Source organism: Pangasianodon hypophthalmus, chromosome 10 (assembly GCF_027358585.1).
Source record: "Pangasianodon hypophthalmus isolate fPanHyp1 chromosome 10, fPanHyp1.pri, whole genome shotgun sequence".
Classification (NCBI taxonomy): domain Eukaryota; kingdom Metazoa; phylum Chordata; class Actinopteri; order Siluriformes; family Pangasiidae; genus Pangasianodon; species Pangasianodon hypophthalmus.
The window spans coordinates 19,471,608-19,490,011 of record NC_069719.1 but is presented as its reverse complement, the minus strand read 5'-3'; the positions used below and the strand labels follow the sequence as shown (position 1 = coordinate 19,490,011).

General features: G+C 38.0%; 1 protein-coding gene across 2 annotated transcripts in view; it reads right to left on the bottom strand.

Moving 5' to 3' along the window:
- adam12b (ADAM metallopeptidase domain 12b) overlaps positions 1-18,404 on the bottom strand; it is a 127,293-nt gene that overhangs the window by 99,496 nt on the left and 9,393 nt on the right. For both annotated transcript variants that reach the window (XM_026934167.3, XM_026934169.3), the window contains exon 2: positions 1,965-2,071. In XM_026934167.3, the coding sequence (XP_026789968.3) occupies positions 1,965-2,071 (107 nt within the window). The remainder of the gene's footprint in view (positions 1-1,964; positions 2,072-18,404) is intronic.

Sequence of the window (18,404 nt, the reverse complement as noted above, 5' to 3'; positions counted from 1 at the left end):
AATACAACCAACTAAATCCATTAGAAAATATTGTGAGCAGGTAAAATTAACTGCAGGAGCGAGGTGTAAAAAACAGTCCCATGCACATCTTAGATCACGCATTGAGATGAGACCAGTTATGAACTTGAGTGATGTAGCTGAGGTTGAGGAACTATCAGAGCCAAAATCTATACCCCATGTTGACATTTCTACTTCTGAGGGTATTTCTTCCAGTGTTTCCAGGGGCATAGTGGTGAAAACAAACAAACAAACAAACAAACACACAAACAAACAAACAAACCTTCTGATTTAGGCCACACCCACTTTGGGTTGAAATCCAAATACAGATACAGACATGGATATTTGGAGCACTAAAGCTATACAGATATAGACAGTGCCATTGCATAATAGACAGTATGTTATTTTTTCTTTATGGATGTCAGTGTAGTGTACGCTTTACTTACACATGGAAATGAAAAAAAAAAAACACAGTGACTGCAGAACTGAAGTTGTGCTGCTATGTGCAAATTATGTGCCTCACTGAGTTTGTGTGAGTTGAAACATTGATTAAAATTGAAGTGTAGCATTGAATCTGTGGCATGGTACATGTGACTAAAAATCATTTCAGAAATGTGCTTGGAACTGGCGTTAGGAGTTCTGTGCCACACACTCCACACACTGATAATATGTGCAGGAAAATGACATATACAGATTTATTGTAGAGCGAGAACTATACTGTACAAGAGAATAAGTACAGGGCTGTATAAAACAGAAGTGATGACAACAGTAGTCACGTTTACATGGACACTTTTTGTTTCAATCGGAATGAAATAAATCAGATTGATTAATCCGATCGCAGTGTTTACAAGAACGCTGAATAAATTAATCGGATTGATATGCGCGCTTACATGACAGAATCGGATTTGATCTTCTGACATGCGCACAGTGCACGAATATACGTTTCCCGCCGTTCCAACATGCAGATACTAGCAGCCGCTCTCTTGCCATTGCTTCTTTTTTTCGTTTTAAAAAGCAGACTTAACATTTGCCTATTTCAGCTTTGTGCAGTACTGCGTGTATTTATCAAGCAATTAAAACGCCCCTTCCCGAGCCCAGAACAAGGAGTCTGTGGATGAGGGTCCGAAGCAAGGACTGGTGGGACAACGTCGTTTTGCACCACTTCACAGACGAGGAGTGGAAAGAGAATTTTAGGATGACATGACAGTCATTTATGACACTATGCTCAATGGTGGAGGGGAACATGGCACCTGGTGAGGCGACGGTCAGAGCCCCAATACCGCTGACAATGCAAGTGGCAATTGTACTGTATAAACACAGCAGCTGTGCAGAATACCGTGTGATCTCCAATCAATTTGGCGATCATCCATAAGAGTACGGTCAAGAAATTCGTTTACATGTTCTGTAAGGGCATGTTGAGAGGGCCGATAAAGCAGCTGTCAGTCAGCCGTGCGTCATACGTCGTTACGTGATTTGTACGTCACTGCACATGCGCAGAAGTATCTGGTTTCATTTTCAACCCGATGAAGTGTTTACATGTCCTCTCCATCGGATTCGAAAAGGTTTAAACTACCCCTTAAGATCCGAAAGAAATTTTAATCGGTTTTGGCCAATTCATTCCCATTGACGTGTTTACATGTGACTTTTTAAATCTGATTGTTCTTCTAGTCCCATTATGATCGGATTATTAGTGTCCATGTAAACGCAGCTTGTGTTACATCAGATGGTAACTTTCTGACCAGTATCAGCAATGTGTGTACTGATGCCTTTATTAATGAAAAACATACATGTTCCGTATGAGAATCATTCATTCTATTTGTTCAGAAATTAAAAGCAATAATCACACACACATACATAGCCACTATAACAATTGTGCTGTTCTACGGTTTCAGATGGCTTTAGTTTTGCATTATTGATATGTCATACCATATAATTACTGGCACTAGCTGGTCTTATATTGGTCTTACCCTAGAGTCAAGCCAGCTGATTGAGTGTTGCTTTTTTCCATCCAGCAGCAGTGGTACCGTAGTCTCATACTGTTCCAGCTTCATGACCGCACTTTTCAAAAGCCTCCCTGTGAAAAGTACAGAAGAAATGCACCTAGGAGGTTTGCAGGAGAATAAATTGACATATAAAAGGCTTCAAAAATGGACTGGATGCCAGTCAAAACACTCTGCTAACATAAATCAAATCACTGAGGCTGAAATAAATTAATATCAGCATACTGGTACACAGTGAGAAGGATCACCCCCACATCCCCTACTGCAGAAAATGCAAACGCCCTCAACCTCAAAGCAAAATTACATTAAAAATTGATGAATGTGAAACAAAAAAGGATAGGCGCATATAGATGCACAAGCATACTTTTTCCACACATGCCTACCTTCCTAGTTTTTGATTCACTGCACCTCTGCTCTGACAAATAGCAAGCGATTTGTGTAATTGGATTAAGGAAAAAAGAGAACTATAGTTTTTTTTAAGTATATTTTTATTCACTGCCAGCTTTCCACATAAAATTCTCACAATCAGCAGATTGTGTAAATTTTCATATGGAAATATTACTGCAAACTTGGACTGTTTTTTTTTTTTTTTTTTTTTTTTTGCTATACTAGTACCTTGTTACTTCAGCCTAATCAAGATTTTCCTCTCGCTTCTTTGGGTAGTGCATTAAGTCCCAATAGGCTGCTCCAAACACCAAAACCATCCATTACAACATCCATTATGAATGAAAGAGGCACAAGCTACAGCATAATAGTGCAACAGCTCTGAGACTCAGAAAGCAAGCAAGGCAACCGAGTGCATTATTTTCAGCTCCTCAGAGCACTGCAAGCATCTTTCTCTCTGACACACAAACACAAAAACATATGTGCACAATTATTTCCTACAACTCTACGTTTTTTTCCTCTACCCTTTTTTCAAATCCCTAGTTGCTCTGCTTAAAGTCCAAAGAACATAATAATAATAATGATAATAATAATAATAATAATAATAATAATAATAATAATAATAATAATAACAACATCTGGACATTCAGTTTTGTCCAGTTATTTGATATGTTTTTCGCATTGTTATGCAAAGAGAACTCTTTCCTTTCCTTACGCCAAGACCTGGCTGCTGTTGACTAGAATTCCCAGAGGACATGTTATCAAATCAGATACATAAAATAAGGCTAAAGAAGGAGAACATGGCAGAAATGTATAACTGGAATATGGATTTTGATTTACCTTACCATTCATGATGCAATAATCTAATAAAAGGCAACTGCCACTGCAACTGTCCAGTACTAAAACTAAACAAGGTTGATGAAAACAGCCTTTTCAAACTAAAATCTATTATGTTTTCTGTAAATGATGAGCAGAAATTAGGTTCCTGCTTTCCTTTCCAAATGTTAGTTTACTCTAATGATAGAAACAGATGTTTCTGAAGTAGTAGGGATGCAGGGATCGAATAGAAGTAGTAGGGATGTAAGGATTGAATAGAAGTAGTAGGGATGTAGGAAATGAATAGAAGTAGTAGGGAGGTAAGGATCGAATAGAAGTAGTAGGGATGTAGGGATTGAATAGAAGTAGTAGAGATGCAGGGTTTGAAAAGAAGTAGAAGGGATGTAGGGTTTGAATAGAAATAGTAGAGATGCAGGGTTTGAAAAGAAGTAGAAGGGATGTAGGGATTGAATAGAAGTAGTAGGGATGTAGGGATTGAATAGAAGTAGTAGGGATGCAGGGTTTGAAAAGAAGTAGTAGGGATGTAGGGATTGAATAGAAGTAGTAGGGATGCAGGGATTGAATAGAAGTAGTAGGGATGCAGGGATTGAATAGAAGTAGTAGGGATGTAGGGATTGAATAGAAGTAGTAGGGATGTAGGGATTGAATAGAAGTAGAAGGGATGTAGGGATTGAATAGAAGTAGTAGGGATGTAGGGATTGAATAGAAGTAGTAGGGATGCAGGGATTGAATAGAAGTAGTAGGGATGTAGGGATTGAATAGAAGTAGTAGGGATGTAGGGATTGAATAGAAGTAGTAGGGATGCAGGGATTGAATAGAAGTAGTAGGGATGCAGGGATTGAATAGAAGTAGTAGGGATGTAGGGATTGAATAGAAGTAGTAGGGATGCAGGGATTGAATAGAAGTAGTAGGGATGTAGGGATTGAATAGAAGTAGTAGGGATGTAGGGTTTGAATAGAAGTAGTAGGGATGTAGGGATTGAATAGAAGTAGTAGGGATGTAGGGATTGAATAGAAGTAGTAGAGATGCAGGGTTTGAAAAGAAGTAGAAGGGATGTAGGGTTTGAATAGAAGTAGTAGGGAGATAGGGATTGAATAGAAGTAGTAGGGATGTAGGGATTGAATAGAAGTAGTAGAGATGCAGGGTTTGAAAAGAAGTAGAAGGGATGTAGGGATTGAATAGAAGTAGTAGGGATGTAGGGTTTGAATAGAAGTAGTAGGGATGTAGGGTTTGAATAGAAGTAGTAGGGATGTAGGGATTGAATAGAAGTAGTAGGGATGTAGGGATTGAATAGAAGTAGTAGAGATGCAGGGTTTGAAAAGAAGTAGAAGGGATGTAGGGTTTGAATAGAAGTAGTAGGGAGATAGGGATTGAATAGAAGTAGTAGGGATGTAGGGTTTGAATAGAAGTAGAAGGGATGTAGGGTTTGAATAGAAGTAGTAGTGAGGTCCTTCTGGCTAATTTTAATAGCTGAACATCTGTAAGCGTTAATGAACTCTTTATTCAGTTAACTACTAAAAATGAAGAGAAAAAATTAAAATGCTTAATAATAATAAGGTGCATTAATATGGTGCAATAAAGTATCATTTTCCCACTGAAGTTAAACATTGTTTCTGTCAGTAGCAGTGCTCGTGATAGTGATTTTTGGACAGATGTAATATAGAGAAATCATGAACAGAAATATGAAACAGGTGTTGGTTGATTCAGGAGTGAAAATCTCACTGGATTTATGAACCTCCAGCAGCATTGCATGTTATAATAATCTGATGTTTAATACAGATATTTTCTCATTATATTTACTAAACCAGGAATTAAAAAAACAGAAATAAATGCTTCACATGAGAGCCTGGTGTAAAATGAAAAGCAGAGCAGATGAGTCGTGCCATTCGTGCATCACTTCTGGTGTAAAACGGGTTTAATCTGCAAACCTGAGCTACCTGATATGTGTCCATTGTAGTATAAGACTTTTACTTGAGTTTTACTGAATGATGGTAGAAATGTATAATTTCTGCTTTGTCCTGCAAGTTTAAAATCTGATGGCGGAGTTTATATTTTGCTCATTTGGCTGACGCTGACAAAGCGACATACAAATAAGACAGGATACATCAGAGCAGTTGAGGGTTAAGGAAACAGCCTTCTGATCAATAGCGCAAAGCCTCAGCCACTGAGCCACAACTTCCCAGAGTAAAATCCACCCACTCCCAAGATGCAAAACGCACACCTCTAGCTTTCACACCAAAACTGCATGGCACTGCTCTCTGCATCATTATATTGCCTCATGCAATTTTTCTTTTTTTATATTTTTTCACTGACTTCATGTGGAAGTGATGCATAACCAATAACCAGTTAGTGATTTCAGTATTCAAACAACTGGCATCTTTATACTGAGGATGGTCCCCTACCCAAAAAACAGTGGTCAGTGGTGTACAAGTGGTGTACATGGAAACCAACAGGCTACAGTCAGTAATTGTGTACCTGCTACATCAACCTTTACTGTAGGTTTACCTGAAAATAATGGCCAAGTATAGCAACAAGGTAGATGTATTGTATAGACAATATATGACACATCATGTCTTGTTCAAATACACTATATGGCCAAAAGTTTGTTGACGTCCCCACATTACACCCATATGTGGTTCTTGCCCAAACTATTGTCACAAAGTTGAACGCACACAATTGTATAGAATGTCTCTGTATACTGTAGCATTATAGTTTCCCTTCACTGGAACTAAGAGGCCCAAATTTGTTCTAGCATGACCCTATGCACAAAGCAAGGTCCAGGAAGACATAGTTTGCCAAGGTTGGTGTGTAAGAACTCAAGTGGCCTGCACAGAGCCCTGAACTCAAACCTACTAAACACCTGCCTTCCAATTTGGGATCCAATTTGGGGTGAACTGGAACGTTGACTATGTGCCAGGTCTTCTCACCCAACATCAGTTCCTGACCTCAGTAATGCTCCCGTGGCTGAACGAGCACAATTCCCCACATCCACGCTCCAAAATCAAGGGGAAAGCCTTCCCAGATGAGAGGAAGTTATTATAACAGCAAAGGGGGACTAAATCTGGAAAGAGATCTTCAAAAAGTACATGTGGGTGTGATGGTCAGGGGTCTACAAACATATAGTGTATGTAGGCATATAGTGTATGTTGGAGCTCACAAACTAGGCATGGTTACCTGTTTTAAGCACCAGTATTTGAATATTGAAACCATTATAGTGTATTCATTGCACATCAAAAAGAAACCAGTGAGAAATATGGTGTTGAAAAAGAAAAGCCATGTCTGGCAATATCTGGATGCAGAGAGCAGCATCAGGATGTTAAAAAAAAAATCTTTTTCTTTTATTTTTACACTCATGTAGGCAGGAGTGGGCAGCCAGATATGCAGCTGAGGGACAAAACAAGGATAATACGTTTCTGATAATGCTCAGTACTCCATTAGAGCTCTCCATTAAAAGGCTTACACTACAGTGGACACAAATCAGGTAGCTCGGGCTATCAGGTTTGCAGATTAAGCCCATTGTACACCAGAAGCGCTTGCAGCACGTTGCAACTGTTCCCTGGCGCTTTTCATTTTACACCATATGCCACTGTCACATGGAAGATTCATGGAAGTGTTTTTACTCACTGGTTCATATAATGTGCATTAATCTGTACTGACCGTCAGATTAATGTAAACACGCACTGCCACTGTGATGACTTAAATTTCTAATGAATTCAATGAGATTTTTTAACTCTGCAGCACTCAGAACTTTCACAGTTTGAATTTTAATTGACATCATAGCACATGCTGCTATAGCAGAGCTAACCAGTGAAATATTGAGTGGATATTCATTAAACTTTTATATTATATTCAGTAATTTTTTGAGTGTTTTTTCACTCTTACACATGTACACTTGAATATCCATTCATCCAATCCATTAACTCAAATATTAAAATTAGACAGAAGGCACATTCCTAATGAGAACATGGTCACACAATTGTGTTGGATTAAAATTAAAAATGTGCAAAGAAGTAATTTAAAGTAATTTCTCTAGATTTTATATGAATGAACCATTTCGAACTTTTATTGTATGTGTGAATTATTATGAATTTTCAATTATGAGCCCAATTTCACACATACATTTTCACTCACACACAACCACTAATGTACATAGAGTCTAAGATTAGACAAGACCCTGAGAGGCAGCACTCATGAATACAAGGGCATGGAACATGAGTGGAAAAAACTGCTCATGCTATTTTAAGCTCCCACACACTCAGCACCTCAGCGCATTCAGCACGTCAGAATTTCTCGAGCTGAGCACACTCCCTGAATCCTGAGCCCACTCTAACCTCCACTGCCAGATTCTGTTAAGCCGCTTCCTATTCCCCATCGCTCTGCTCCCAGAGGCAGGAAGTGGGAAACTGCGCCCTACAGAGACATAACGAGGGGCTCTGAGGGCGAAAAAAAGGCCAGTCAGGGTATCATATGGCAGACTGCTGCAGGATATGTAGATTCCCTGGAGGAAAGACGAATGAAGGCTAAAAAGAGGGCTGTGGCTTGTGTGGAGTATCTCTGCTGTTCACTGTTACTGTTTACTTCTATCCTTTACAGTTCATCTACCTGTTTAAAAATAAAATTCTCTCTCACCACGCACATACACACACTGCATATATATATATATATATATATATATATATATATATATATATATATATATGTATTGCACACACACATGCAGGATTCAAACCCCCATCCCCGGAGGTGTGAGGCAACAGTGCTACTCACTTACCCAACATTAATAACAAAATTAATAATATTGTTATTGATATTTAAAATTAATAATATTAATGCATCTAATAATCTAATAATAATCTAATAATAATCATATACCTGCAGCTAAATCTAGCATTAACTTTAAAATCAGTAACCCAAAGGAAACTTTTTTGGCTACACACACACACACACACACACACACACACACACACACACACACACAAACAAAGAAATTACCCTACTTCCTGTGTGTTTTGAGGTTTGGTTATCCACCCTCATTTTGTCTCTTTGTTTATCTCTTTGTCATGTTTCCCTTAAGACTAGTAAATTCTGGTTTAGAGATTTTATAAATTTAAATTAAAATTTTTAAATTTTACAATATTTTGTGGATGACAAATATGTCCGAAGAATAAAATCCTTCAAGATAGAACTGAAATTTCTACACCATCATCTGACAAACTGGTGCGAGTGAGAGTATATGCATGTTTATTAACTGGAAATAATACATGCAGCTTGACTGTGAGACGAATGCAAGAGAAATGCTAGATCTTTGCTGCTCTCACCTTATTTATTTCTTTATTTCGACACACATGTACACATTAAGGAAAAAGAGTCCACTCTTTGGCAACTGTCTCTGTCCCCAAAGGCTTTTTGTACTTGACAGGAAGAGTGAGACGCTATGGTTATGTGTTGTGATGAACACTTCTATCATTAAGGAACAACAAAAGATATGATTGGTCAAAAGGACTTGTTTGAAAGCTGTGTACCTTTTAAATCACACAGTGAAAAAAACCCACTTTTGATGAGTGCTGGTTTATAACCCAAAAAATTAAATAAATAAATAAATAAATAAATATTTTTTTACTGCTAAACTGTGATGAGGTGTTGTGCAATCATATTTTTTCCATTAAGCCATGGATGTCTTTGACAAGATGTAATTTAAAGTATGTCTCTCTGTGCTAAGGCTGCAGGTCTCGAGTCCAGTCTCTGTATTGACTTAGAATTTTGGCATTTGTACGTGGACTTGCCTCAAGCTTCAGCGTTGGTTTCTGTAAATATGGTCTTGGTCTTGACCAAGAGGTTGTGAAATTAATGTAGGTGTTGTATTTCCTTTCTGCATGCACAAAGTTTGACAAGAAGCAATTCCTTCTTCTAGAAACCATAGTCTAATGATTGGCGCAATGCACAAATGAAGCCAACTAGATGAAGTAAAGGCTTGACCTTGAAAAGTATTTGATGGTTTTCGGTCTTGCTTTCATTGGAAATCAATCTTGAACTGGTCTCCTGAAGACTCGGTCTTGACTCCATCTTGGCTAATCCTGGCCTTGGACTTATTTTGGGCTTGATGACTGCGGTCTTCACTACAGCCCTACTCTACACCAAATAACTCCTAAATTATTAAACAATATCTATGAACTTTCATGGCACTGTATCAATCACAGACCATTAAGGGTTAAAGCACCCAAACCCAGATTTGTGGCAAAACGGTTTAATGGTGGAAGGATATAAGCACTGGCACTGTGGAGAGTCGTGTAAGTATGTGGCAGGTGTGAGAAGAAAAACTTGAAAGTCATCCAGAATATCAGTGCTGGAGTGAAATTGGTGTGTGTGTATGCGTGTGTGTGTGTGTGTGTGTTTTAAAAACCCCATTATAACATGTACTTCAGTAAGTTGTGTAATCACAGAAGATCAATGTAGTTTCAACATTGTTGTTCCTAATGACTAAGTGCAGTGTGTTGGTCCAAGAGAACAAAGTGTATTAACATCTGAGAAACAACTTTTTCTTAAACTTTATCTTGGTAAATGATGCCTGGAGTCTCTTATTAGTCAATGTATCGTCCATGTATAGTTAAAGGTATGTAGTGATTAACCAGCAAATCAGATCAGTAAACCCAGTAACTGACAAATCAGTAACCCAAGGGTTCCCAAGACAAGAAGATTTCACGTTTGGGCTATTAGTTTTTTATTCATAGTTGTTTGGCAGACAGGTACTGTAGATTCAACAACCAGACAAAAAAATACACCTCAGTGCTGTAACTACAGCATGCGCTTCTGAATCTCACTGCCTGCTGCACTACACACATCAGCTGAGACCTGATCTGGCTGATGGTAAAAGGATTTTTACTAGGTGGAATAATTAGCGTGCACGGATGACAGGCCCATGTCAGATCTTTGCTGAATCAGGAACATGATGGCATGAGCAAAACAAAGAGCAGTACAAAGCTGTCACATAGCTCTCCAGCCAGTCAGCTTGTGGTTACAAAAGAAAAGAGAGAAAATAAAGAAAATTTCTACTTGCAATACAAGGACAGAGCACCAAACCTGATAGCCTAAACATTTGCCAAGGGCTGAAACACGATGTGCTTTTCGAAGAGTACAATAATCACATATGCATGTGTTTTTCTGAGTTTGTATTAATGCACTTAACTAGCTAGCCAGCTGGCCACACTTTATTACATTATGTTAGCTAACACTTTTTAGCCTTGTCACTTAGGCTTCTAGGCAATAAAACATGGGGCTGGGCAGCACAATGAACCTTTTACTTGCCTAGCTAATGAATTTATCATTTGTCCACCCCTGACAGACATACACTCAATGTATAGCTTGATTGGTAGATCATACGATGAGTTATACAGTAAACAATAGTTTTAAAGTCACCATGAAAAGTTGAAAAGCTAATAGTGCACGGGAAGATGCACAGCCATAAGTGCACTGAAGTTTACTGCTAGCATGGCTAACAAGCTACTACTGTAGAGCAAGACCCATCTCCGGGGGCGGGGCATACTATATATGGTTCTAGAGAGAATTTAATTGCAAATTGTGACAAGTTAAAAATCATCATCAAAAATGTTTGATTATTTTCTCAGAAGTGATGCAGTATGAAAGTAATATACAGTATAATATAGATTATCTCCAAAACTTCTTTTCAAATAAACTATCATATTATTGTCCATAACACTAAAGGACAGAGAAACAGCAATGTTGATTTCAGGGGCGCTTTAAGTGAGCTATTAAAGGCTGCTAGACTCATTTAATGAGAATACATTAGTCTGCAAAGTAACTATGTAAGGCTACAGAAAAGCACCTTACTGTCCATTACACTAGCATAATGATAATTTTAACTATCATCTTACAGGCAGTGTTTTATATAGGTGTGCATCTCTGTACACATGTATATGTGTTTATACTGTACGTGTGTGTGTGCAACTTGGTGTAAATGACTTCACTGTGTGAAAATCTTTCATCTATAAAAAGACATTTCTTCAGATTTCTTGGAAATGGGATATGCATGATTGCTCTCATCTGTTCTTCTGGAGCATTTGGGAATTACTGTGTAAACCACCCAGAACATTTTCCCATAGGTTATTAGTAATATTTAAGACAGCAGGCCCTTATGCTTTGCTACATATCCTTGTTCTTATTCGACACAAATAGATACTTTAAACAAAAAGTTTACATTTGAGTCACCACTTACGTTCATTTGTTGGCTGTGGGATGTATATAGGATGTTGGTGTGTAGTAATGCATTTTGTATACAGACACTTCTGTTAATAGTAGAACACTCCTTCTATCTGTGAATGGAGTTATAACACACACACACACACACACACACACATACAGTATATGTTTGTATATATATGTTTGTTTTTTTTCCAGATTACGACAGCCTACAACCTTTATAACAGCACCATATCCAGGAGGGCCATCAAATATTTCAGTCAAACACAGAAAATACTTCATTTAATATCAGCACATTTTTTACACTGCCACACTGCAGGATATTATTGTCGGATATTGCAAAGAGTACGTGATATGCTTTAAAATAATGTGTCTGTGCAGATATCTGTTCAAAATACAGAATCTAAAAACAAATTGTTTTGCAGGATATGGAAGAAAAGTGTGATATGCGTTAACTTGTTAAATAATGCGATATGCAGTTTGGTAATGCTATAAGTGTAAAAAAAACAATTTAAATTATATTTATATATTCAAAAACTGAAAATGACATAACCAATATACATGCTTCATGTTCTTTTGAGGAAAAGGAAGCGTTCTCTGCTATCTGCGTCGCCCTGAAACTTAGATTTTTCGTAACTTTTTGAAGTATTAAAATACATTCAGTTTGTGATATGCATATCACGATATACACATTTGCAATATATCTTGATATATTGTGCGGCCCTACCATGCTCCTTGAGAAAATTTAATGAATATATATGTGTTTCTTTTTACTGATATTCTGGCTCTGTGTTTGTATTTTTCAGTGTTTGTCTCTGCAGCATTCACTTTCCTTTCAATCTAATGGTGCTTTCAACTCGGAAGTGGGAATTTTACAAAAATTTTCAAGCTTGGCAAGCTCGAGCTACAAAGTGGGAAAAAACATGTATGCATCCAAGAAAGTGTGTTTTGTTAGCAACAAGCTAACCAGCTAACAGCTAACTAGTGATCATGAGTTTATGATGTATTTGTTTTCTCAAAACAGCGAACTGTATGGCCAGTGTTATAGATTTAACTAATGTGTCTATGTTGACTGATCTAATGTAAATACTACTATATGCTCATTTAAAGTAGTGAAGTGATCCTTTATTTACTATTGACCGTGTGAGCGGCGTTGCTGACGTGATGTCACATGCCGAACTTGGGGCTGAGGAGACCTTCCTGACATTCCGATTTGGAATTCGGAATTGAGGGGACGTCATCTTTTTTTTTTTTTTTCATAGTGGGAAGTCAAAAATTCTGAGTTACAAGATTTAGTCGAATGCAGCATATTAGCTAACATTATCTTTTTTGGATGTTTTCAAATGTGCGTGTGTGTTTTCGCTCTGCTGTACTATAATGAAGTTACACTCAATCCACAGTGTGCAATTTGAGTGGCATTATTACTTTCAACCTTTAAGTCATTCTGTCATTGCAGTCATTTTATTACTATTATTATTATTTATTTTATTTATTTATTTTTTTTACACTGCTGCTCTTCGGAGAGTTCAGGTTTTTAAAGTAGGACTGGAACACATTTGCTATCCCATAGCACTTTAAGAAGTGACCACTCAGCACTTAAGTCACTTTCTTTCTCTACAGGACAAATGGTTAATAGGTGTGTGTGTGTGTGCTTAAAGAAGAGAGATGGAGTGTGTGTGTGAGGCAGACAGAGATGGAGTGTGTCAGTAAGTAGCCAGCACATGAATAGCTGTGCATTGTGCTATGCTACAGTATAAAGTACACTTCATGAAAGTTAATATTTTTCATGCTATTATAACAAAATGTGAAAAATAGAGAATTCCAGAAACAAGCAAGCAGGCAAACAAACAAACAAAAAAACATTATTCATTACTAAATGAATTAGCCTTCCTCTTATTTGCAATGGTTGGAATTTGGGATGCTTTGGGCATAAGACTAAGCTCAGAGCACTGCAGAAGATCAGATCAAGAGGTTTTTAGGGTGGAGATGCATTTTGTGCTAGCTGACATACTAAATACTTTAACCTATAGAGCAGTGGTGTAGCCAGAGTGGGGGAAGGAGTAAATATAATGGGGAAAACATCCATCCATCCATCTATTCTCTGTACCACTTATCCTGCACAGGGTCACAGGGATCCTGAAGCCTATCCCAGAGAACTCGAGGCACAATGCTGGGGACACCCTGGACGGCGTGCCAACCCATCGCAGGGCACGATCACACACACTCTCACACTCACACACCCATTCACACACTACAGACAATTTAGAGATGCTAATCAACCTACAACGCATGTCTTTGGACTGGGGGAGGAAACCCCTGAAGCATGGGGAGATCATGCAATCTCCATGCACACAGAGTGGAGGTGGGAATCGAACCCCCAACATGGGGAATGAATAAATACACTAAATAAAATCACTGCACTATCTATTCAGTTATATCGTTAAATGCAACATGCTCATGTGTTTAGGCTGGAAGCCAGACAGTAGTAGGAGCCATGATAACACCGGTTTGCTGTATAATCATTTAAGGCTTGATCTGCCATCAACATGATCTTGCCATATTAACACATCGCCATAACTTACCTTATTGACAGTTCTACTGAAAATGATTATATTACTATGCTAGTTATGATAGTTTGTTTTGTAAAAGCAGATCTGTCTCTCATTTTCTTCTCCTGCATTAAATTTCCAGTATTTCATTACTGGTCATTTTGGTGTCCCTGAGCTCAGAGTGAAGCTAGTTGGATAGTAGCTTTCAGAGGGAAATGAAAACTGCAAGATCCTGATAGTTAATCATGTTAATCTCATTGTAGCAGCTGGCAGCCCATACAATGTGATTGAACAATGAAGGGACTGTTCATTTGACATTCGTTAATCCTAGTGATGACTTTTTATGAATGTCATTATAGCTCAGTTACAGTGTTTTCTGACACGTATATAATCAACTGTGTTTTATGTGTGTTATGTTAACCACCTGTGGTGGAACTCTCAATAAATATTTAGATTGGGTTGAAACCCCAAAAACTGTCTCTGCTATAGAGCGACTGTATTTTATTTTATTCTCAGTTATCTTCTTTGTTTAGGGCATAGCACCATTGCTTCTTTTATTTTAAATATTAAAGATGGTTCTTTCAAGTAGACAACAAAGAAAAGAAAATAAGGACCCAGGCAAGTGTCATCATACATGGGCTTTGTGTTTGGTTGTCTATGTTTTATGCATTATACATCTCTCGTGTTTGTTTCTCTAAAGAACCGTTATGTGCTGTTGCGTACTGTTTATGACAATGTAGTATGCATCTGATGATTAACGTCTGTAAGTCTGTACGCATGTGATTTTCAGAGTGTCATGCTTTCCATGGACTAGACAGATGTGGTGAACCCGAGAGACAGATGTGGAAAACCAAACCTGTTTTTCTTCTCTAGTGCTTGATCTCTCCCACTGCATGAGTGTGGAAGTTTTACGACGCTGTTTTGGAAAAATGAATAGATATTGAGGAACAAATTGGTTGAGGAATCCAACTGATTTGTAATGATTTTGCTTTTTAATTTAAAGATCCTGTTCTGGTTCAGCCTGTGGTTCTGCTCTGACACCATTTCTCCGTCTCTGGGTTTCAAAATATGTAGTAGCTGTAACAGCTGTGACAGTTTAAGTTGTGTAACTGACAAAATCATAAAGTACAATTTTTGTGTTCTGTTTACTCAAGGTAAATAATATATCTATCTATCTATCTATCTATCTATCTTCTGCATTTGTATTATAACTGAACTTTGGCCACTGCATTCAGGCAAACGAAAAGACCAGAAGTTTATTGTCACATATTTAAATTAATGAAGTGAATGAAAATTTAACGCATCCTTTGGGTAGTTTCTTTCCTTGCAAAAGGCTTGTAACCCCTTTTTATGTAAGGAATAAAACACTTCCAAATATGCTGTTATGAACACCATGTAATGCCTTTTAGCCATTTATGGTTACATTTAATGTTGTGGAACGAACAAGACAAGATAGTTCCTGTTATCACATATGTGAAGGTATAAACAGCAAAAGACTTTTTTCTCTCTCTCTTGAAGTTAATAAGAAAAAAATACAGCTTTTCATTATATGAAAGCCCAAACTCCTCTGTCCTAAGGTTTTTTTTCTATGGTGGAAAGTGTACTCTCTGTTACAAAGCACTGACACTGGAGATGCCGTCCACAACTGTTAAATCAATGTCTGCTTACAGAAAGCTTCACCATATCAACAATTATACGTTTTTCTTTAACAATATATTAAACAACACATTTTGTTAATCCATTTATTATTAGCCTTAGATTATGTAGAGTCCGCCATGCAAGTCTCTGAATTAGCTGTTGCTATAGAAATGATAACGTATTAAAACAGCGCATCGATATAAACCTGTGATTTGAATTACAACCGCCATTATTGCCAGAACGGTTGTTATAAAAAAATTATACAACAGTTAGTTCCAGTCTACTAATTTGATTGGTCAGGTGGCATTCCATGAGTGCCTATATTTAGTATAACCGCACTGGGATGTTTCACGGTGTGTATCACTCCAGTCGTCTGTGTTCAGCACATAAAATTCCACTTCCTAGTTCGAAACAGTTGCTACAATAGAGTTAGTGACATCATCAGCGGACATGGCAAATGATACATTTTTCATGAATATAAGTTTTGACTTAAAATATGAAAGCTCATCAGATGAAGATGAAAAGGAAGAAGGGAAGCTAATTTTACCGGAAGCTCCTTCAACAAATCCATGTGAGCTAGCTAGCGAGTTAGCCGACGTGCTATAAAGTGAGTGTGGCTTCTTTGGGATCTATTTCCGCTAGCAGAGCAAAAATAAACCAAACATTTGGCCATATTGTGTCCAAAATGTCACTTACTTGATATTAATTTCTTGTTTATAGAACGGCTGTATAAAAACAGTATCACACTCCCAATTGTGCTGTCGTACTGAATATCGGAACGGCTGTGAATAGCTACAGCACTCAGCCTTCGCCTTCGTGTCTACGCCGAATCACAGCTGTGCCGATATTAAGTATAAGTATATTATTTAATCATCAGGTTTGAGGTTTCAACAGCACTGTGGTATAAATTTTATTGGGATCGCGTTACTCTTTGAGATTTTTTTTTCTGGATCAAAAACACAATCAATTTCATTTTGTGGCATTTGTGATATTGGTCTGGGATGGTGACATCAGTGCCTGTGTTTAAGCTGTTGCTTATGGCTTTCGATTTTCTGTGTAATATCTCTCTATCATTCTGAATGGACTCCTGGTGTTAATCGATCCTGCTTTCCACACATAACATAACAGATAGAAGCTTTCATATGCTCATTGATTCAAACACAAACAACTGATGTGTAGCTAGGATTTTGTTGAAACTCTTTTTGTGGTGTTTTTTTATCTGTTTGTCTGTGCATTTATAATATTGGTACAAGTAGTAAAGACTGCTGTTACGATTTAAATGGGTGCTCTTACAAAAAATAAATAATAATTGAACACTTAAGTAGTTAAAATAGACCACTCTATATAAAGGTTTAGAACAGAGACTCTGTGAGTAAAAGCCCTCTTCAAGCTGTGTCCCCATGCTCTAATCCAGGTACCCTGGTGTATCAATTTCTAATCCCAGAGCAAAGCACATCAGCAAATCAACTACATATCTGCAAAGCAAGCACAGAGAAAATAATGCTAGTGCTGGCTTCAAAATAGTTAATGATTTACTTCAATAATTTAGTTACTAGGGGTTGGGGGTTCTAATCCCACCTCTGCCTTGTGTGCACAGAGTTTGCATGTTCTCCCCATGTTTCAGGGGTTTCCTCTGGGTACCCCGGTTTCCTCCCCAGTCCAAAGACATACGTTGTAGGCTGACTGGCATTTTCAAATTGTCCATAGTGTGTGTGGTGTGTGACTGCGCCCTGCGATGGGTTGCCCCCCATCCAGGGTGTCCCCTGCCTTGTACCCAGAGTCCCCTGGAATAGGCTCCAGGCTCTCCATGACGCTGTGTAGGATAAGCGGTACAAAGAATAGATAGAATACAAAGAATAGGATTTAGCAAGTCACTTGTATGTTTGAATGAGTTTGATGGTGATTCACTAGATTTTTAAAAAGGGACCTTTAGCAATTTTTACTTAAACTTGCTTGATGATAACAATTTTGGGTGGCTTGTTAACCAGCAAGCTTCAAAGATTGGCCAGTTTGGGGTTTTAGACAGAAAATGTACAGTAAGAATGAACACTCTTCTCCATTATGGATTAAAAAAACCAACAACGCCAACAAAAAAACACAAGAGGACTACACAGGCAGCTCCACTAGAGCTTTGATAGCAGACATGACTGGAATAAATTGGAATTACAATCAATACTATGACAAAAATAAACACACGGAGCTAGGTGTCAGTTCAGTTAGAGATGCAGGTTTTACTCTACTCTGCTCGCAGTTTTATCTTGTCTGACAGTACAGAACAAGCGTATGTTATCTTTGTTTGCTCTTGCTGCAAAAGTACAGTGATGGAACTGGGAGACAAACTTTACACACGCTCCCACAACACAACTCACACTAGCTACTTGCTTAATAAATGCAAGTTGAAGACAGGGATCATGTTGCTTGAGTTGTCGTCGGTGTATGCACTAACCTTCTGAGTGATGTAGCGCTTGAAATTTTAGCCTGTAAATCAATGCTCATGATTCCCTCAGTGCTAGTGTGTTTAACGGTAAGTCATTATGTTGTTGTTAGGTCATTAGTGGAATCCAGGAGATCACGACTACATACAGTTTCTTCTAGATAGACTTGTGCATTTTTTTCACTGCACACATACGCTACATATTTTTCAGATTTGTTCTGTCACCTCACAGCTCCAGGATCACTGGTTCAATCCAGAGCTCGGGTTACTGTCTGTGGTGAGTTTCACATGTTCTCCCAGTGTCCAAGTGGGTTTCCACTGGGTTCTCCAGTTTCCTCCTACTGTCCAAAA